Source organism: Apis laboriosa, unplaced genomic scaffold (genome assembly GCF_014066325.1).
Source record: "Apis laboriosa isolate Shangri-la unplaced genomic scaffold, ASM1406632v1 scaffold104_cov149, whole genome shotgun sequence".
NCBI lineage: Eukaryota > Metazoa > Arthropoda > Insecta > Hymenoptera > Apidae > Apis > Apis laboriosa.
The window spans coordinates 2,945,665-2,968,642 of record NW_025220694.1 but is presented as its reverse complement, the minus strand read 5'-3'; the positions used below and the strand labels follow the sequence as shown (position 1 = coordinate 2,968,642).

The window sequence follows — 22,978 nt, the reverse complement described above, 5'->3', positions numbered from 1 at the left end:
TCTGTATATTATATCTGTATATTAATTCTGTAATCACAACAAGATTTACAATATAATATAATACAATATAATTATATATCATCAAAATTAAAATATGAAATTAAATTATAAAATATTGTTTGAAATATAAAATAAGAAAAATTCATATGTTATATCTATTTTGTATTTCGTCTATGGTTGTAATCTTGTTTCTTCTTTCTTTTCTAAATCGATAATGTCGCATATGACATAAAAATGGTAAAAGAATTATTCTCAAATTTCTGTGATGCGAAATAACATTGTACATTACATCTGTTCTATGTTTTGTCTATGGTTAAATTCTCGTAGCGTGATTCGCCAGGTATTTGCCATTTGCCGCGTAGCGCGTCCGAAAACACACGAAAACTGCCGAACTGTTAGAACTGACGCATCAAAGCGTCAGTTGCATGTTGGACGTTATTCCGATTGTATTACAGCTGTTTTTTAATTCAGTAAGTAACTTCGTTTTGACAAATATATATTCTTTGTTTAATGTATACATCTGATTATTTTATAACATAACGAATTTCTTTAATTAAAATCTTTATATTTTTTGTTGTTATTTTTATTACTTTTTAAAAATGTACTATTTCATTTACATTAAATTTTATTTTATATTAAATATATTCTTATATATACGAATTATTATTATATTTTTATATAATATATATTATTATATAATTTTTATATAATAATATATTATTTATATAATATATATTATAATATAATAATAATATATATTAATAATATATATTAATATATATTATTATTTTATATATTTTTTAAGAACACATTTTTTATTATCTTTTTATTATTATTTTTATTATTAATGTTCACTTTTAATTATATTTAATTCTGCGTTTTAAATCTTTTTCTTTGTAATTTTAAATTTTGAATTGGTAATCATTTCTTAATATGTAAAATTATAGTTATATATTGATGTGCTCCAAAATATATTAAATTAAGCAATGCAAAACGATAATACGAATTAAGTAATATTCAAAAAGTTATACATAGAGAATGCTGAAATTAATACAACCATAAGATTTTAATAGTTGAATTTCGCTTTTTAACCGATTTTGATATACTTATATTGATTTTGAACTTGTCGATCAAAATCAGTTTAATAATTTCAGATTATGTTATGTTTATGTTTATACATAAACATAATAATAAATGATAATATAAAACATTGAACAGAAAATTAAAATAAATATTTAACATATGTTTCATATAATAATTAACTTTATTCACGTTTTTATTATAAAGATATTGCTTATTAATATTTTTAAATTAAATCAATTCTTTGACATTCATTAAGAACAAATCTATTGTTACTATGTTTTTCAATATAAAACTTTGGGATAAATTTTTTAATTATTATATTTAATTATATATTTTAATTTTTTGTTGATTATTTTGTAAAAAAGATAACTTATATAAACTTAAATATAACAATAGTAAAGATATAATATATTTTTTAAAATTATTTCAATATTTTGTTCTTTAAAATATGATAAATTTTTTTTTAATGTTTTAAATTTTAAATTTTAAAAATTTTTTTCAAAATAAAAAATGAAAAATATTTTATTTTTGAAATTTTTTGAAATTATTATAGTTTTTATCATCCAATAAATATCGTGTAAAAGAAATATATATATTCTATATAATTATTTCTTATAAATTTATAAAATTTTGAATTAATGTAAAATTGACAAAATTGATCAACAAAAAATTTTTTTAACTGATTTATTATGAAAATATTAATTAAATAATTTTTCATTATTTTTTACATATTTATTATATATACAAACATGCTGTTAATTGATTATAAATATGTATATCACATCATTATTATTACATGAATATACGATGTAAAATACACAATATTTTTCATTTGTGAATTAATCTTCTCAGAAAGAGGAGAGTGGAATGAAAATGCATAGGTGCGCGAAAGCAGACGATTCAGTACAAATAAATTAATATATGAATCGTGCATTACTTCATTCTTATTAAGTATATCTGATAATGATGGAAAGAAAAAGAAAAAAAGTTTACTCTATCAATGTATGGTGAAAGCTCAAGCAAGAATGTTGAAAATATATACATGTATATATATATATTACTTATTTAGAATCAAAATAGTTTTTCCAATATTATTTTCTATTTTCTTCTATCTATAAATTATGTTTTGTTTGATTATATATTTTGATCATTAAAAATTAATTTTTAATTACAAAATGATTTTTAAAATCGTAAAACTCAAGAATTTGAAATTTTTTGAATTTTAAAAAATTTCGCAGTTTTGATATTTCAAATGAATTTTGTTTTATTAATTATAATTAAAAATAGATATTATAATATGTAATACTTAATATTATAATATATATTATATTATAACCTAATAATTAATTATTAATATTTAGTGATTTAGTAATATTTAGTAATATTTATAAAAGTGTATTTGAGTTGTTTAATGCAAAATGAAAAAAGTAATTTTTAAATAATAAGAAATGAAGTAAAAATTGTATAAAATGCAATTAAAACATATTATATCTCTTTTAAGCTCTTGAAAAATTATAACATCAAATAGTAATATCATTTTTTTCTAGAAAATTAAGATATATGATCATTTTTTCATTATTGTTTTGATTTATACCATTTTTACATTTAATTTTGTGGATAGTTCTCATTATCGCAATAAAAGTTGCTATTCTTAGACGTAATAAAAAAAAGTATTTACTGAAATAAACATTATACTATTATTTATTAATTATTTGACAAATTATTAATGAAAAATAAAATATAATTTGATACAAAACATGATTCACAATGAAATATGAAATTTTTTGAACATGAATCTAAGTCAAAAAATAAGAAAATAGTAAATATAATGATTATGATTAATGATAATGTTATATATATGTTTTTATTTATTGTTTATTTTTTTCTACAAAATCTAAAGATTCAATGTCATCTATTTTTTTTTTTATATTTTATAATGGAGTAAATTAATAATCTTTTTTTTTCTTCAATTACAGATTTGAATGTTGAAAAGCGTCAGTATTTAATCAGTATTTAATATTCGTAAATGATTAAATACAATTTTTTGATTTTAGCTAATTTAAGAAATTAATTTAAGAAAATGCTAATTTAAGAAATGGCATATTAGTATATCTTTGTACAATTCATTTTTTTTAATTATTGTCTTTTTTTAAATTGCATCATTAATTTAAAAGTTTCCTTCCTTTATTACATAGATTTTAAATTTATTCTTTGTGTAGGGTAAATAATCTATAATTTGAAAGCACAAAATGAACTTTTTTTCTTGTCTCTTAATTCAATATTTTTGAAATCAAAACCATTTTTCATGAATGAATGATTGGAGAAAAACAATTTATAATCTATAGAAATTTTATTATCTATTATTATCTTCATTATCTATTATTATTTTCATCTAATTTAAAAATAATTTAAAATTGCGATTTTATAGTGCTGCAAGTATCGTTATAAGTAATTGCATATACATGTATATTTTCATGTATAGGTAATAATATATTTAGGCAATAATATATTTTTTCACTTTATGTGTGCAAGCATAGCAATGAATTTCAAATGCATTGTAAATTTTAAAAATGTGAATATGGCCTTAACTGAATGGCTTACACCATTCTTGCACAAAATAGGGTAAAATTTGTTTTTCTTTTTATTTATCAAAAAACTAATGAAAATAAATTTACATTATATATGCATAAAACGAAGTTGAATTTTTAAGATAATATTAATCAAATCAATAAAATTGATATCATTTTATTAAATGATCATAATGTATATGCATGTATATATATAATATATATATATATATTTTTTATATATATTATATATAAAAATATATATAATAAAAAAGAAATAATTTATAATGAATAGAAAAAATGTGTATATACATATATTTATCGCAACCACAAAATACTTTGCTTTTAAATTTATGCATTTTTAAAAGTTATTTAATCAATTTTAATTAATTTTAAAAAGAATCATATTAAATAAAATCATAATCACAAATAATCAGATTAATTTATAAGATAGTTTTTATTTTTATATTATAAGATTTTTTCATATTTAAAAATATAAAATAATATACATCGATATTTTCTTAATAATGATATAGAAATAGTGCTAATGATTGTTTCCAATACATGATGATCTCTCTTATATATATATATATATATATATATATATATATATATATTTATATACATTTATTCAATGTATATATGTTCTTATAAGTCACTGGCAATATGATTCTTGTCTCACAATATCGACTCTCCTATATTGTTTCCATGATTATGTAATGACAATCTTGGTTACCAGTATAATTATTTCAATAATATAAAAAAGACAACGTATCAGAAATACAATTCAATATACAACTAAATTTATTAACTTAACTTAATAATTAATATTAATAATATTGAATATTATCGAACTAGATTTTTACATATAAGTTATTTTTTTTTTTTTATTTCAAACTATACATATATGAATATCATACAATTTTATATATATATATATATAATATATTATATAATATATTATAATATATTTATATATATTATATATAATATAATAAATAAATATAAAAACTAATAAAACGGTATTTGTATAAATAAAACAATTCATAAATCATTAAAATCTGATAATAATGCGATATATTTTTTAATAGAATGATTTTATTATATAAATAATTTGATTAATTGAAAAATAAAGTTACATTTATTTAAAATAATTGTTTTTAAAATGTAATTTCTGTAAATATCATACGATATATATATATATATATTATATATATATATAAGTATATAATAATATATACTGTTGTGGTTCTAACAACTGAACACTAATTCTCATATTATACAACAGTTAACTATATATTTCTACAATTATAAAAATAATAATTATTTTCATATGAAAAATTGATTCATAATTGAAGTGAAATAAAAAATAATAAATGTTCGAGAAGAAAGGAAAAAAAATTATAATAGCGTTGTAAAGCAGGCATACTTTCGAAATCACGTCCTACAATTTAGTCTAATCGTTGAAAGCAGTTGATGACGATGATCGCGCGAAGGTTGTTCCAATTAATATTAAACGATCTGTGAAATGATAATACTACTACGTACGTGAGTGCAATAATAAACGAACTATATATTTTACTATTCATTTATGCAATATATACACACACATATATATTTTAATATATATATATATATATATTACATTTTAATATAACTTACATGATAATAATCTATAATCGGATTTTAGATAAACAATTTCAAATCATAAATTTATTATTTTAAAATCTATTTATATTGACAAATAATATAAAGAAGAATGAAATTCAAGAATTATAAAAGTGCATTATATTTTGAATATCGATTCTTTTTTTTTAAATTTTATATTTTCTTTTTTCATTTTTTCTTTAAAATAATAGATCATTGAATATAGTTTATTTCAAAATACCATTATATTCTAATGTAAAGTCATAAATGTACAATCTGTTTCATTTTACATTGTTCTTTTAATATATATTAAGGTAATTAACAATAATGAAATTGTGATTTTATTCATAAAAAGGATTTGTATAAAATCTATAAAATTTCACATATTATTAATTTTTTATAATATTGATTAAAATACTTATGTATCCATATTTTTTTAAATTTCATTTTATTTATATTTCTATATTATTATATTTATCATTCTTTTATTTTATTAATAAAAAATATTTTGTTCATTACAATTATTAATTCTTAATTTTTAAATCAAAATAAAAAATCATAATCAATTATAATTTATGTTATTTATAAATACGTAAAATTCCGTTTCTAGAAGATTACATTTATAAATATTATAATATTAAAATTAATTCTTCATTTTTATATTTTATGTTTCAAATTCTTTGATTAGACTTATTTAAAAATTTATTCTATTCTCTAATCTCTAATCGTCAAATGAATTACGAAAATGGTCTAAGCGTAACGTCTAATTACACAGTAGCTACGCAATGCATGGATGTAATACGTAATGAGTATTTTCGCAGAAGGTAAAGTAGCTGTCCTGAGTTCGTTGACCGTGACAACAAATAGGCGGCTCTTACTTTCTCACCATGATGAAATCAAGCAGAATTATGGATTGAATCCAGACTCTAGTTTAAAGTTTGAAATTTAGAAGTAGATTTAGAATGTCATCGAGGTGATAATATAAAAAAAAAATAATGATTCAATGATATTTATCTATTTCATATTCTAATGTTATCCCTTAAAAAAAATATATATGCTTTAACATTCTCTCATAAATCATGTAATAAACATGCTTTGTTTTTTTATTTTTATTTTGTAATTGTAATTGTAATTTTATTTTGTATTGTAGTTAAATTCGTTAAAAAACAGGTAAAGTCACTGACGCATGTTTCCTGACTATCACGCATGTGTCCACTTGCCGTTTCCTGTTTTCCCTCTTTCGATTCATTCATTTTATTTCATTAAGATGTATCATATATTATTTTTTACAATGTATTGACAATTGAAAATAATTTGATAAAATAATTTGCATGTCGTTTTTTTCATTTTTTCAATAAAAAATAAAATAATGAATGAATCATTTCGATATATTTAAAAATAGATTATATTTAAAAATAGATTATTTAAAGTCAAAATAGCAAAAAATCTCAAAATTCAAAAAATTCCGAATTTTTGAATTTTAAAATTTTTTGCTATTTTTATAATTTGAATTTCTGAAAACTTAAAATACTTGCAATAAAAAAACTTGCATAAAAATTAAATTTCTTGTAAATTAAATATATTAATTATTGTTATTGCTATATTAAATGAATTTAAAGAATTTGAATAAAAAAGAATTTAAAGAAAAAAACATAAGTATTCTAGGTTTCAAGAGTTTTAAGAATTTCAAGATCTTACAAAGTTTTACATTTTTACATTACATAAATAAAAATTATGTTTCTATCTAGTTTTAATTATATTCTTTCTTTTTTTATTTTACATCATTTTCTATTTAATTTATAATAGGAATCTCGATTCAAGTTACATATTATAGTATAAAAAAAAGTATTGTAATATAATTATTTTTATCTAATAATAAGTAAAATTTATAATTCATACAACATATTTATCAATAATTGCACATTGATATTGTTATTTATAAATCATTCAAAGTATAAAACAAAAATTTATAGATTAGCAGTTTTGATTCAAGTTTCAAGGATCGATGTAAGGATCTACCGGTTATCTTTACCGTTATGATACTTCTAACGGGATGTTGGGAATGCATCGACAGAATAAACTAGTCGAAATCATTGCTTTCTCGCACTTTCTAGATCAGTCATGCGAGATCAGTTAATATTATCAACAAATTCTGGCTTAATTTTATTTACTTTTGATTTAAATTTAATTTTATGATTTTTTTTTAACTTATTAATTTTTAGAAAAAATTTAGTTTCAAAAAAATATAATTTGTAATAATAAAGAAAAATAATATAGAATGATTAAATGAAAAATAATAATAATAAAAAAACTAAAAAAAAAATTCCTATATATATATAATATGTGAATTGTTTATTCAAAAAATTGTTTATTAAATTAACCGTAATCATAGTCATAGTTTATACGATTCACGATCGTCGATAATTTGTAAGCAGTGTAACGTGATTTAAATGAGTTAATGGTTACAAAAGAAATGTATTATGATTTGTATTTGAAATTGTTGTATATACTGTTTATATTTATCAAATAAAATATTATCTTGCATTATAATTATCTTGTAATTTAATATTAAAACGAATTAATTAAAACTACATATTAAATACATTTCTTTTTAAAAATGCGATCCAAGTTTTAGAATATAGTATTTTCTGATTTAAAAATATTTAAAAAACGATATATTGCATTAAATACGAATATTATAAATTTTTATAGTATTATTTCATCCAAAAATATTTTTAATATATTCACATATTAATGAGCAATTTTTAAGAAAACATTATATTTTGATCGAATAAATAAATCTGAAAATGAAACATATATAATATACTATATTATATATATACGTATTATTCACGAAAGTATCTGAACATTATCTTACAAAAAAATTTATCTAAATTGAAAATTTTGATTTTGTTAAAAGTTTGTATATATACTCATATTATATATATATAGTTATTTATAAAAATATTTTTGATGTATACATATATATGCTTAAATTTACCGATTATATTTTTATTAATTACATATAGAAGAAATAAATTCAAATTTGTTTTTTTTTTAAGAATATTTATTCATATATTTTTGTTTTTAAATATTTATTGTATTTTATAAATATTTATAACAATTTGATAAAATAATATTAAAAAGTGAAATCACAAAAATATTCAGATATATATATTTAAAAATTTATAACAAAATAAATAAAATAGCAATTTTTTTATAAATTTTTTATGAAAATTAAATTATTTTGATATAATATATATAACACATTTTGAGCAATCTAAGATTATTGAAGAATTATATTTAATAATTATCTAAGATTATTTGAAGAATTATATGATATATTTAAACAAAAATTATTTTTTGTTAACAATTTATATTTTATTTTAATTTATATTTTATTTCTTATTATCCTTTTTTAAAGGATTTTATTTTAATATATTTTATTTTTCTTTAATATATGTATATTGTATATTCTATATTATTTTATCCATTTGATGATTTATATATTATTTACATAAGTATATTTATACAAAAAATTTATTAATTTAGTTTGATGATTTAAATTCATAATGCATCCAAATATTTTTGCAAATATAAAAATGCATTTTTCTTCAATTTTTGTTGTCATGTTCAAATAATAAATTAGCAAATTTTTCATTTGGTTGGGGCTCTATGCAGTATTGTAAAAGTTATTATATATGATTTTAAAATAGAATAAGAATAAAACAATTTGTTAATTTATTACATGCTTTAAGTATTACAAAATAAACTAAAAAAAAAACACATTTCTAACTTACAAGTATAATAAAATATATTATAAATCTAAATTATCAAATTAAATTAATATTATGTATTTGTATAAACATTCTGCAACAATTGACTATTCAAATAAAAAATTCGGGTAAAAAACAATATATATCGGGTAAAAAAAAATAACAAATTAAAACAGGAATAAAATATAGTCTGTTTGTTAATAAAAAATAATTTTTAATATTTTAAACTATTCAAAATGTGTTATAGAAAATATCAAAACCAATATTTAATTTTTATAAAAAATTGTTATTTTACTATAAATTTTTAAAGTATCCGAATATTTTTGACGAGAAAAATAATTACGATTTTATTGAATTTTCAATATTATTGTATTATCAAGTTAATTAAAATTAAATTGTTCATATTTGTAAAGTATAATAAATGTATATAATATAATAATTTCGAAAGAAATAAATTTGAATTTATTTTTTTTATAATTAATATAGATATATGTCGTTATACATAATTATTATACATAATATTATACATAAAATTTTATATATATATATATTTTGCATTCTGCGAATGTTCAAGTTTGCTATAAATAATGCTAATAAATGCTTAATATAAGTATGATAATATTTTTTTTTATCCGTTATATTGTGTTTATACAAACACTAGAGAAATTGTCTCCTGTGCATGTATTATAAATGTAGATGTATAATGGCAGTTGTAATAATATTGAAGATTTTTTACAAATATCTTAAAAACTAAAATTGTTTGCTGGTTATATATTATAAAGAACTCAAAATATCTTTTATTTATTATATATATTTCAAGATTAATTATATATTTATATAATTATATATAATATATAATTATATATAGTATATATAATTATATATTTCAAGATTATTAAGATCGGTAAAAAAATAGATTCAGATAATTTATTATATTCTATATACTTATAAATAAAAAATTATTCATTATTAAAAAATAAAAAATAAAAAAAGTTCAATTTTTTTTAAGCCATTATATACATGTAATAAATAAATAACTTTATGCTTTCAATTTTCACTAAAGAATTTTTTATTTTTAGCTAGATAGCTTTTCTCCGTTACACTGGATATTTTATTAGGATATTCAATATTGTTTGAAATCATATTATTATATTTTAATTCGCAAGCTTATTTTTAACATTTTATTACAATTATTCATGAAATAACGGCAATCAATTTCGATATAAAATTGATTTTTTATTATTAATGAACATTCGTCGTGAATAAATTTCTCCGACACATTGAACATAAATAAAGAGGTTGATTTAGACAAACTTTAATTCAAAATGGTCAATATCATTATTATTGATATTGTTAATATTAATTAATATTAACAGAAATCATTTCATAAATGCAAATTTTCAATGTTTATCTAATATTGATCATTGATTAAAATCATCTTTATTCTCCAATCAATTTATGTCTGTTTATTCGAATTATATGTAAAAATAGCAAATATAGATTTTGTGTATGATCTTGTCAATAGTTTTTACTTTGTTGTGTATAATGTTATGTATAATTTTTATTAATATTAGTAATAATAATATTGAAAATTTCAAGTTAATGTTCTCCCGGAAAATCAATTTCTCTATTTACATTCAATATGTTGTAAAGAAATTCATTTATAACATCGAATGTTTCAATAAAAATTGATTAGTCGAAAGGATTGTTTGTAAGATCATATATTGATAAGATATTTTTTTGTTCTTTTTATAATATTATAAACCCTTAAAATCTTAAATTCTTTTTTTTTTAACTTTGTTTTTTTTAATACTATATAACATTTTCATATTTATTTAATTGGTGAAAGACAATTTTTTAGAAACTAATATTAACTAATATCATTAATATATAGATGTATTAAAAATATTCTTACATTAAATAATAAATATATGTATAATCCATATTCGCATAATATTGTGTTTCAAATATTTTTAAATCAAAATTAAATATACAAAATAACAATATCGAGATTATTTTTCTTTGCTAGTTCGAAATATATATTTATGAAATATAGAGGAAAAAAAATATTTATAAAATATTTATAATTTTCTATATTCTTTTTTTATCCAATAAAAGAACAATAAATATAAAGTAGATAAAATAAATTTTATGTAGATAAATCGTCGCAATGAGTCATTATATTTTATGCATTATCTACATTATGATAACATTTGATAAGAATTCAAAAATTTCAAATTCATTACATCAGTTGAAAGAACTCATTAAAAAAACTCCATCTACAGGTATATAATATTCTATATAATATTTTAACATAATTTTGTAATATTTTACGTGAAATTTTTATGATAAATTTTTCGAAATAGATATTATTTATTTATTATTATTATATTTTATATTATTTATGAAGATTTATATTTTTATTAATAAAAGTATAGATGGAATTTAAATAGAAATTTATTTTATATTTCAGATATCATAAGAATTATTGTATTTTGGATATTTTGTATTTTTTTATACATGTAAACATGTATTTTGGATATTTTATGTTTCTTTACATATATTATGTATATTTTTTTATATTTAAATTTTCCATAGATATATAAATATGCGCAATGTGTAGAAATAATTAATATGTATAGAATTTTATCAGTTTAAAATAATATTTCGTTTTTAAAATTCAATTCAGATTTATCGAATTTTGTGTCCTTCGTAAATATATTATTTGTCGTCTATTCCATTGAGGGTCATTTTAAATCCTCATTGAATGGCTTTAACGGTGACACTTATGGTGCTTCTTCTATCAATAACGCAATGCAATTTCGTTTGTGATTGTTTAATCTGTCAAAATGGGTAGCAACGGGTAAATATAAATTACTTTTACTTATTACAATCTATTTAAAATTATTAATGATAGATGATTGAATTGGATTTGAATAAAATTTTTGTTTATTATATAGATTTCAATTTTTAATGAAATTATACAAAACAAATTTTATGATTTATGTTCGATTAACAATATTTTTTTTATAATGTTTTTTATAATCTCATTTTTATTTTATTATGGCCATATTTTTCAGTTTTTTAATTTTTTTATTTTTCTGTTTTTTTTTGTTCATTTTATTACATTTATACTATATTTAAAAAAATTTTCAACATTATAATAATTTAAATATATTAAATGATTATTAATAAGTATATATTAAAAATATAATATTATATATATATTAAATGTTAAAAAAAATTGTTTTAAATGAAAAAGATGATATAGTAAAATCAATGTACAATGCTATTTATATTTTTTATATCGAATAAAAAAATAAACATATCAATTTTGTTAATCATATAAATCACTTTTTTTATCTTAAAAAATTTTTTATCAATTTTTAAAGAAACATTTTTCTTTCACAAGTATCACGATACTGAATGTTATATTATTATATGTACACTGAAGAATTTTTTTTTATACATATTATAATATTATCAAAGTCTATATATTTAAAATTCATTGAGAAAGAGCAGAAGAAAGTTACAAGATTTGCAAATGATCATTTATTGTATTTCATTTATTGTATTGTATTTTATAGTTATATTTATAAAGTATTAATAATATATTCATGAGACATCTTTAGAAGATTCTGGACATAGAAATAAATATAAAAATTGATATACAAAAATATCGGTTAAAATTGCTTATTAAATTATAAGCAATTTAAATCCGGATTAGACGAAATGAGATACAACGAATATCAGTATGACGAGTGACGGAGATAGAACTATCTTATTATTAGAGTATTAGAAATATTTTCTATTTAATTCATATTAAAATAATATATTTAGGAATATTTATATTATATTTATTTTAGATTCTGATAATTTTTTCTATTTTATATTAATCATTTTTAGTAATTTAATTCAAGAATTAATTTTTAATAATAAATTTTTAAAAATTGTCAAAATAAAAAAAAACATTTTTTAAATCATTTTTATACTAGTTTTTATTATTTTTATACTAGTTTTTATTCTATATAATTAATATTAACTATTTAATATTAGTTTTATTATCTATTAAATTTTAAAATAAAAATAACAAATAAATTATAAATGTCGCATAATAATATTTAATAATTAATAATAATTGTTTGAAATATTATTTATATATATATATATTTTTATTGTCATTCCAGAACGTAAACGATATGGAGAACCAGCAGGTGTGGGTGCGAGATCCTCAAGAGGGTTTTATAATTGGCAAGTTTGTGGACATGGTAGACCGTGATGCTTTGATCGTACCATTGGATCCAAAATATACACAACGTACCTGCCCATTGGAAGAAGTTTATCCTGCTGGAGAATACACCAAAGACGTTGAAGATAATTGTAATTTCATATTTATAAATTATTTAATTTAATTATTTAATTTCTATTTTTAATTTCTAATTTTTTATTTATTTTTTATCTTTTCTTTTCTTATTTTCTCTAATCTTCTCTAATTTAATAGATTTTAAAATAATTAAATTAAATCATACATATTTATTTATTTCTATGATTTTTTATATATCGAAATTTTTATTAAGTTTATTAATTAATTGGAATCTAAATAATAATAAATTATATAAGTATAATATATATAGTAAAATATATAAGAAATATAATTCATGTACATATCCGTTAAAAACAGATATCTTTAGACCTTGCAGATGGCTTTCTCTTTTTCTTGCTTTTCAAAATTTACTTTCACTAGTTTGCTCTGTTTTTCATGATTCCAGGCGCTCTGATGTACCTGAACGAGGCCACATTATTGAACAACATACGGACTCGTTATTTCAAGGATAGTATATACGTAAGTAATTGTTCGCAAATTATAGTGCATTATTCAAAACAATTTAACAGTATACCATAAAAATAAATACGTTTCTAAACAGTTCAATAAAATTTGAAAAATGTTATGGATAATAAATTACTTTTTTCATGTATTTATGAATAATAATTCAAATAAATAAATTTTTGATCAATATTTTTTGTTAATACTTTGCAGACTTACGTAGCCAATATCTTAATTGCTGTAAATCCTTATTGCGAGGTTAAAGATCTTTATTCTACTGAAACAATCAAAGCTTATAAAGGGAAATCTTTGGGAGAAACGCCTCCTCATGTTTTCGCTATTGGTATGTATTGTTAGTTTGATATCTTTATTTTTAATTTTTATCATTAAATTTTTATATAATATATATCATATATTATATATATATCAATTTTAATCAATTTTTTTTCTCAGCTGACAAAGCGTTTAGAGATATGAAAGTATTAAAACAATCACAAAGTATTATTGTTTCTGGAGAATCGGGAGCAGGCAAAACTGAATCTACAAAGTATTTGCTTCGATATCTTTGTGACTTATGGGGATCTACGGCTGGACCGATTGAACAGAAGATTTTAGATGGTGCATACTATGAAAAAAAATGTTATGTTATAATTAAATATGAAAAATAGATTATATACATCTCTCTATATTCTTCTTATTAGCAAATCCAGTGTTGGAAGCTTTTGGAAACGCAAAAACTAAGCGAAACAATAATAGCTCTCGTTTTGGTAAATTCATGGAAGTTCATTTTGATTCGAAATGCCAAGTAGTTGGGGGTTATATTTCTCATTATTTATTGGAAAAATCGAGAGTATGTCTTCAGAGTCCTGATGAAAGAAACTATCATGTTTTCTACATGATGTGTGCGGGTGCTCCTCCAGAACTTCGTGTAAAACTTGGAATTACAAAACCGGACGATTTCCAATATCTAAAAAATGGTTGTACACAATATTTCTGTAACAATGAATCAGAAAAAAAGTTGAAGGAAACTCAAAAGAGTCATGACCAAATTATAAAAGGTAGCTTGCACGATCCAATCTTGGATGACGTTGAAGGATTTAATGCTATTGATCAAGTAAATATAAATATTGTTCGATTATTTAGAGTTATACTATCAATATTTTAATATTTTTAAGATTTCAAATTGCAAGTAATTTTCATTAAATTATTTAACAATTTATTATAAGAAGTTCATTCATTCATTTTTTAAAAAATTAATAATTATATTTATATTTATCTCTCTTTTCGCTGATTGGATTTGAATTTTTTGAATACAGGAAAAAGCAACGGTAATTCGATCATTTTTTAAATATCAAACATTCTTTTTATTTGATTATAATTTTTATTTATTTTTTCTTTTCGGATTTTTATTACAGCAATCTTTTTCACTTATATAATATTTTATGTAATTGATAATTGATTTTGGTCGATTTTATTTCATAGATAGAATAATAATTAAGTATTCAAATTTTCATAAGGCTTTGACACGACTCGGCTTGACCGAAGTAGAAAGAATGGAAATTTATACAATGGTAGCTGCGGTACTTCATCTTGGAAATATCACTTTTGAGGACAATCCTGAGGACACGAAAGGAGGTTCTAGAATATGCGCCAATTCTGAAAAAGCAGTATTAATGAGTGCAAAATTATTAGCTGTTGATCCTGAAGAACTTAGACAAGCTTTAGTTTCAAAAGTAATGCAGACGAGTCGTGGCGGTATCAAGGGAACGGTTATTATGTAAATTTATACAATTTAGAAATAAAAAATCAAAAAAATTCAGAAAAAAATCAGAAATAATATAAAAAAAGAAATATAATAAAAATTTAATTATAATAATTCAATATTTTAAGGGTACCATTGAAAGTTTATGAAGCTAATAATGCCAGGGACGCTTTGGCTAAAGCTATTTATAGTAAATTATTTGATCATATTGTAGCTCGTATTAATAAAAGTATTCCTTTTAAAGCTTCAAGTTATTATATTGGTGTTTTGGATATTGCAGGATTTGGTATGTATATATTATTATAATTTTTATTTTATAATTATAATTTATTGTGCATTATTATTTTTTACAGAATACTTTAAAGTTAACAGTTTTGAACAATTCTGTATAAATTATTGTAATGAAAAATTACAACAATTTTTTAACGAAAGAATTTTAAAATATGAGCAAGATCTTTATGCAAGAGAATCACTTAATGTTCCAAAGATATCTTATGTAGATAATCAAGATTGCATTGGTAAATATAATCATTATTTTATCATTTTATAATCTTAAGATAATAATAATAAAATAATATTTTCTATATTTCTTAATTTTTAGATTTAATTGAGTCAAAAAACATGGGAATTTTTAGTCTCTTAGATGAAGAATCAAAATTACCAACTCATAGTTTTGCACATTTTACAAGTGAAGTTCATCGTGTCTGGAATGGTCATTTTAGAATAACTTTACCGCGAACTTCTCGTTTAAAAGCTCATAGAGAATTACGTGATGATGAAGGATTTGTAATTCGTCATTATGCTGGTGGTGTTTGTTATCAAACGGTATTATAATATTCTGTATTAAACATATTTTATAGAAAATATCTTTATCACTAATATAATATACATATTATAAATATATATATTATGTTTTCTTTAATACGTTTTAATTTTCTATTCTTTAAAAACTCTAAACAATTTTTCTTTCTTTTTCAGAATCAATTCATAGAGAAAAATAACGATGCTCTACATGCTTCTTTAGAAGCATTAATTCAAGAAAGTAATAATAAATTTCTCAGAACACAATTTGCCAATAATTCTCGTCAGAAAGGAAAACTTACATTCATCAGTGTCGGCAGTAAATTCAAAACACAACTTGGGGAACTCATGGATAAATTAAAAAACAATGTAAAAAGTATTTAAATTATTTGTTAATATGTTTTTCATGGAAGAAATTAAATCATAAATTAAATTTTTCTATAGGGTACGAATTTTATTCGATGTATAAAACCGAATAATGAAATGGTAGCTTATCAATTTGATGGAAATAGTATTTTGGGGCAACTTCGTTGTTCCGGAATGACATCTGTCTTAGAACTTATGGAACATGGTTATCCTAGTAGAGTCCCATTTCAAGAATTGTACAATATGTACAAAACTTATCTTCCGCCAGAATTAGCCAAACTGGAACCTAGATTTTTTTGTGAAGCATTACTTCATAGTTTAAAATTAAATAAGAAAGATTTTAAGTTTGGAATTACCAGAGTATTCTTTAAACCTGGAAAATTTGCTGAATTCGATAAAATTATGAAATCAGATCCTGAGAATTTAAGGAAGTTGGTAGCTAACGTAAAGAAATGGTTACTTAAATCTCGATGGAACAAAATGCAGTTCTGTGCATTATCCGTTATCAAATTGAAAAACAAAATTATCTATCGAAGACAGCATTTAATTATTTTACAAAAAACAGTAAGAATGTATATAGCTAAAAAACAACATCGTCCTCGCATAAAGGGAATTCGAAAAATTGAAAACTTAAAGACACAGTTAAAAGGTATGGAAGAAACATCCAAACAATTAAAAAATTATGAACAATGTATGAATGACATAAAAAGATTGCAGTACAATTTGGATAAAGCGATTAAGAAGATTAAAATCAGTGAAAAAATAAAACCAATGGAAATTGATAATTTATATACGAATTTAGTAAATCAAGTAAACAAACAAATGGCATTATTACAAGATAATGTTAAACAACAAAAAATTGCTGAAGAACAAGCAAGACTAAGAAAAATTCAACTGGAATTAGAAATTGAAAAACAGAAAAAAGAAGAAGAAGAAAGAAAAAAAAGGGAAGAGGAAGAAAATAGAAGAAAAAAACATGAAATTGAAATAAGAAGAAAGGTAGAAGAAGAGCAAAAAAGAAAACAAGAAGAAGAAGATAAAAGAACTGCTGCAATTCTTCAAGTACATATGTTTTATTTTATCATTTATTTTTTTACAAGATAATATTTTTTCACATATTTGATAATTTAAAGAATTCTCCTAATAATCAATAGTAATTATTCTTCTTGGTCTTATGGCTAAGATCAAATCGAGTGGAATAAATAACTTTAATTGTAATATATTTTATATTTTATAATTTATTTTGAAGGCACAGATAGAGAAAGAAGCAATGGAAGAAAGTAAATATCGCGAATTATTAGAACAGGAAAGAAGAGATCACGAATTAGCAGTAAGATTAGCTCAAGAATCAAACGGACAAGTTGAAGATTCTCCACCACCTGTACGAAGGTATTATATCTCGCATTATTTTTATCAATTCTAACATTTAAAATTTATTTCATCATTTTTTTCGTTTTTCTTTGATTTATAATTTTTAAAAAAATAGAATAATCTAAACTGATAATAAATAAATTTAAATTATTTAATTATTTAAAATATAATATGGCTAAAATATATAATGGCTAAAATATAATATAACTCGAAAAATTTTTTTAAAAATTTTTTTTTAATAAAATAAAATTTTATTTTTTAAATATGTACATATAGTGGTTCCGATGTACGAATACCATCAAACAACAGGCTAATAAGGTAATGTAACATTCGATATTTACTGCATGCAAAATAATATTATATTAATATTTAATAATTATAAAATTAATTAAAAATAATATACTAATATTTAATAATTTATTATAATTTTATTTTAAGTAGATAATTTACTAATTTTTATTTTTTGAAATATTAACGATATTTGAATTTTATTGCTTATAGAATAATAATATTTTTTATTTAAATAATATTTATTTATTTTTTATTATTTATTTATTTATTTCGAAATAATTTTCTCGATATATAAACAAGATTTAAGAGAAATATATTATATTCTACCGAAAATTTAAATTTAAATTAAATTTCTTTTTAATTTAAAACATATACAATATAAATTATAAATAATTTATAATGCAATATTTTTATTCTATAAAAATATCAAATAAATTATAAGATTCAAATTACATAAAAAATAAGTTTAAAAAATTAAAAAAATTAATTATAAAAAATTAAGTTAAAAAAATAAATTATAAAAAGATTCTTTTAAACATAAATTTTATTTATCAAATAATAAAAAGCAATTCCATTTAATCTGAAAAAGTTTATTGAACAATTATAAAAAATAAAAATAAACTTAAATAAAATTATCAAAATAATAAATTTTATATAAATTTTGATTGTACACAAATAAATCATTTAGATTCATAGAGTTAGAAAAGAGAGGCGAAGATAACTCTACTATTAGATATGCAAATAAGTTCCTTTTCCTTTTTTCTACGTTCATAACTTTTAATTGAATTCGAATTATCCATTTGTACCATCTGTGAAAAAATGTTTTTTTGTTTTTAAGAAGAACCATGATAAGCGCTCTAAGAGTTTTCAGTCCTATGCAACAATTTCAAGCAATATGGCGTACGAGAAACATCATTTGCGTCACTGCTTATTTTTGGCATTTTAGCTTAGAAAATCAGTTGTTGAAGCTATTAAAATGGTTTATGCGGCTGGAAAAGAACGCTGTATACAGAACATACAAATAGTCGTACCAAGAATTTCAATTTGAAAGATAACGTTCGATTGTTCAAGTGCACCGAGAAAATTTGATGATGGTGAGTTAGAGAAATTGCTCAATGAAAATCTGACCGGAAAAAGAATTGGCAGAAAGATTGAGAGTCATCAGACAAGCAATATCTATTCGATTGAAACAATTGAGTAAGATTCAGAAGTTGATGAGTCTCACATGAATTAAACGAAATGAATAAGAAAAATAGATTCGAGATTTCTGTTGTCTTGCTTTTACGACATAAAAGAAAAAGTTTTCTGCACAAAATTGTTACTGAAATGGATCTTATATGACAATCCTAAATGACAAAATCATGGCTTAATCTCGGAAAACCGCTGATTTCAGTAGCAAAATCGAACTTGCATTGCAAAAAAGTTTTGCTTTCTATGTGAGATTTCCGAGGACTCATTATGAATTGCTTTCACATGAAAGGGCAATAACTATCAATTAATCAATTTAAACGATCAGCTAGAGTAAAAATGGCCATTTACTGGACAAAGAATACGTGATTTTGTAGCATGACAATGCTTGGCTACATTTAGAACACAATTTATGCATTGAAATGGAAAGTCCTGCGGCATACTCTCTAAATCTATTCCCGTAAGAATATCATCTTTTTCGAAATCTGTAATACCAACTATTGGGAAAGCATTTCAATTCGAAAAAAGAAATCCGAAAATATATTGATGACTTCATAACTAGCAAGCCGTCATTCTTCAGGAATGGAATTTATAATTTACTCACTAGGTGGAAAAAGGTTATAGAGAATGAGGATGAATACTTTGACACATTTTATAGTCTTGAGACAATCTTGTACCTGATTTATAATAAAATCTTGAATTTGAAAAAAAAAGAACTTATTTGCACACCTAATAGTATTGAAATAAAAATATTTTTATTATCATAAAACAATATTATAAATGTTATTTTTAAAAACACAATTAAAATATAGCTACAACATGCACAAAAAACATCAAGAATTTTTTATATATACAATTTAAAATTAAATTGTATTATATTTACATTCATGAAATTTGTAAAAATTTATAAAAAAATTTTCAACATAGAGAAAAAATGAATCATAACTATATTTATAAAATTTTGACAAATTACATTATATTATAATTCATTTTTAAAAGATCATTTATTAAAATAAGATAAACAAATATTTTCATATAAATATTCTATATAAATATATTAAAATCATATTGTATGAATATTATTTATATATGTGTATATTATATGTGTATAGAAGAACATGTGAGCTATATTATATTGAAGTTATATTACATATACATAGAAAAATTATTTAAAATATTTAATATTTATATTTATAAATATATTATAAATTGTATAAATTTTTTTAATATATGTACATATACATTTTTAATACATATATATATATATATATATATATATATATATATATATAAATGTAAGAATATTATATACATATAAATATATATATAATTTTATAAACTAATATATTTCATCTCTATTGATTAATTTTTTTGACACGATAGATCGGAACAAATACATAATAATCAAGCAGTTTTGATTAATAAAAAATATGATTTATCTAAATGGAAATATTCAGAATTACGAGATGCAATAAATACATCCTGCGATATCGAATTGTTAGAGGTAAAATTACATACATTTTATTTAATAAAATAAATTCAAGAATGGTAGTATAATTTTTTTATAGGCTTGTCGTCATGAATTCCACCGAAGATTAAAAGTTTATCATGCATGGAAAGCAAGAAATCGTAGACGAACAATCATGGATGAAAATGAAAGGGCACCAAAATCTATCATGGAAGCTGGTAAAATTTAAAATTGTATAAAATTTAGATTTGTATAAGAAACATGTTATTTAGATAGAACATATTAGATAGAATATATTATATTAATATATTTTAATATTTTTTCAGCTACAAAAACACCAAGATCTCAAACAAAACAATCCATAGTCGAATCTTCGCAACGATATTTTAGAATTCCTTTTGTACGACCAACTGTAACAGGTCAACAAGACTCGCATGCACCTGGTAAGCGAGGATGGTGGTACGCTCATTTCGATGGTCAATATGTTGCTAGACAGATGGAACTTCATCCAGACAAAGCACCAATTTTATTGGTAGCAGGTATAATTCTAAATATTCATTTTTAATTCATTTTTATTTATTCTTATCTACTTTATAATTTAGAGCAAAAAGTAATAAGATAATTTATTTTAATCTATAATATATAATATATATCAATATATAATATTTTGATCATCAATTATTTATAACAATTAAAATCATTGCAATATATTTTTATTATAAATGTCATTTATAACTTGCTTTCAAAATTAGATTCATAAAGAAAATTAATAATCATATATATTTATTATGTTAATTAATATATTGAAAACGATTATTTTTTGTAAAGGTATTGATGATATGCAAATGTGCGAATTGAGTCTAGACGAAACTGGATTAACTAGAAAACGCGGTGCAGAAGTTTTGGAACATGAATTCAATCGTGAATGGGAAAAACATGGAGGCAAACCTTACGTGCCTTCGTGTGATCGTAAGAAATGAGACTATTCCATTAAACAAATAAAAATAGTTTTTTATATAGATTTTATGAATTTTTATATTGAAAATGAGGAGCACAGTGTCTTAGAATGTGTGCCTTTTTCATTATATAATAAAAGTAATACTTTGTAAATCACGATAAAAAAGATTCATATTGTTATATAAATGGAAATTGATTGTTATTGATTATAATTTTTCATGGAAAATATAAAATAACAAATATGATGGATCTATAGATTGGTAAATGTATAGTGTGGTGGCACATAGCAACTATACGTATTTCTAATATAAATAAATAAATTCAAATAAATATTTAAAATCAATATGAATTCATATTGAATATTTTATAATTAAAAAATTACGATTCAGAGGAAGATATTAAATTTGAAATTTCTTTTTTTTTTTTAAAAACGATATTTCGATTTATTTAATGAAATTAACTTATCATATTAAAATTTATTGTGAAAACAATAAACTTTTAATATATAAAACTTTTTTACATTCTATAATGTAATATATAATGGAAAAACATCCTTTAATTAATATAAATCATTGTTGAAGAAACTATCTTCGTATAGATATAATATAAATAATTTTATTTGTTTGTTGAAGAAAATAAGATATTTAATACAAATTGTACATGCAAATTTTGGTGAAATTAAAAGAAAATGTCTACAAATAAACAATATGTTTCAATTAATTACGTTTATCAATAAATATTTATTTGTTTCACTTTTTTTTTACATTTTTACTTTTTTTATTACATAACATTACATAACATTGTTTACAATCTTTAATAATTAAATTACAAACGTTTATATAAATAAGCTACATTAAAAAAATAATATAAATTGAG

General features: G+C 20.3%; 1 protein-coding gene across 4 annotated transcripts; it reads left to right on the top strand.

Annotated features, from left to right (window-relative positions):
- The first annotated feature begins 384 nt into the window (after positions 1–384).
- LOC122714768 (myosin heavy chain 95F) lies at positions 385–22,498 on the top strand. Of its 4 annotated transcripts, XM_043936458.1 has the most exons (19): positions 385–470; positions 13,261–13,453; positions 13,843–13,916; positions 14,112–14,241; positions 14,352–14,516; positions 14,600–15,012; positions 15,215–15,226; positions 15,416–15,675; positions 15,789–15,946; positions 16,014–16,178; positions 16,262–16,485; positions 16,639–16,830; positions 16,906–17,889; positions 18,077–18,216; positions 18,475–18,516; positions 21,061–21,181; positions 21,246–21,363; positions 21,472–21,684; positions 21,974–22,498. In XM_043936458.1, the coding sequence occupies exons 1-19, from the start codon at positions 426–428 to the stop codon at positions 22,123–22,125; spliced, it is 3,801 nt and encodes a 1,266-aa protein (XP_043792393.1). In that variant the 5' UTR covers positions 385–425; the 3' UTR covers positions 22,126–22,498. The 4 variants fall into 4 exon arrangements, with proteins under 4 accessions (XP_043792393.1, XP_043792475.1, XP_043792560.1 ...); XM_043936540.1 differs by lacking the exon at positions 15,215–15,226; XM_043936625.1 differs by lacking the exon at positions 18,475–18,516.
- Positions 22,499–22,978: the final 480 nt, after the last annotated feature.

What these genes read in the sequence shown, in the direction of transcription:
- LOC122714768 (XM_043936458.1), top strand. Translation starts at nt 426, where the DNA reads ATGTTGGACGTTATTCCGATTGTATTACAGCTGTTTTTTAATTCA. An exon ending in TCCTCATGTTTTCGCTATTG is followed by an intron (nt 14,242 to 14,351) that starts GTATGTATTGTT and finishes TTTTTTTCTCAG; the next exon opens with CTGACAAAGCGTTTAGAGAT. An exon ending in TCTCCACCACCTGTACGAAG is followed by an intron (nt 18,217 to 18,474) that starts GTATTATATCTC and finishes ATGTACATATAG; the next exon opens with TGGTTCCGATGTACGAATAC.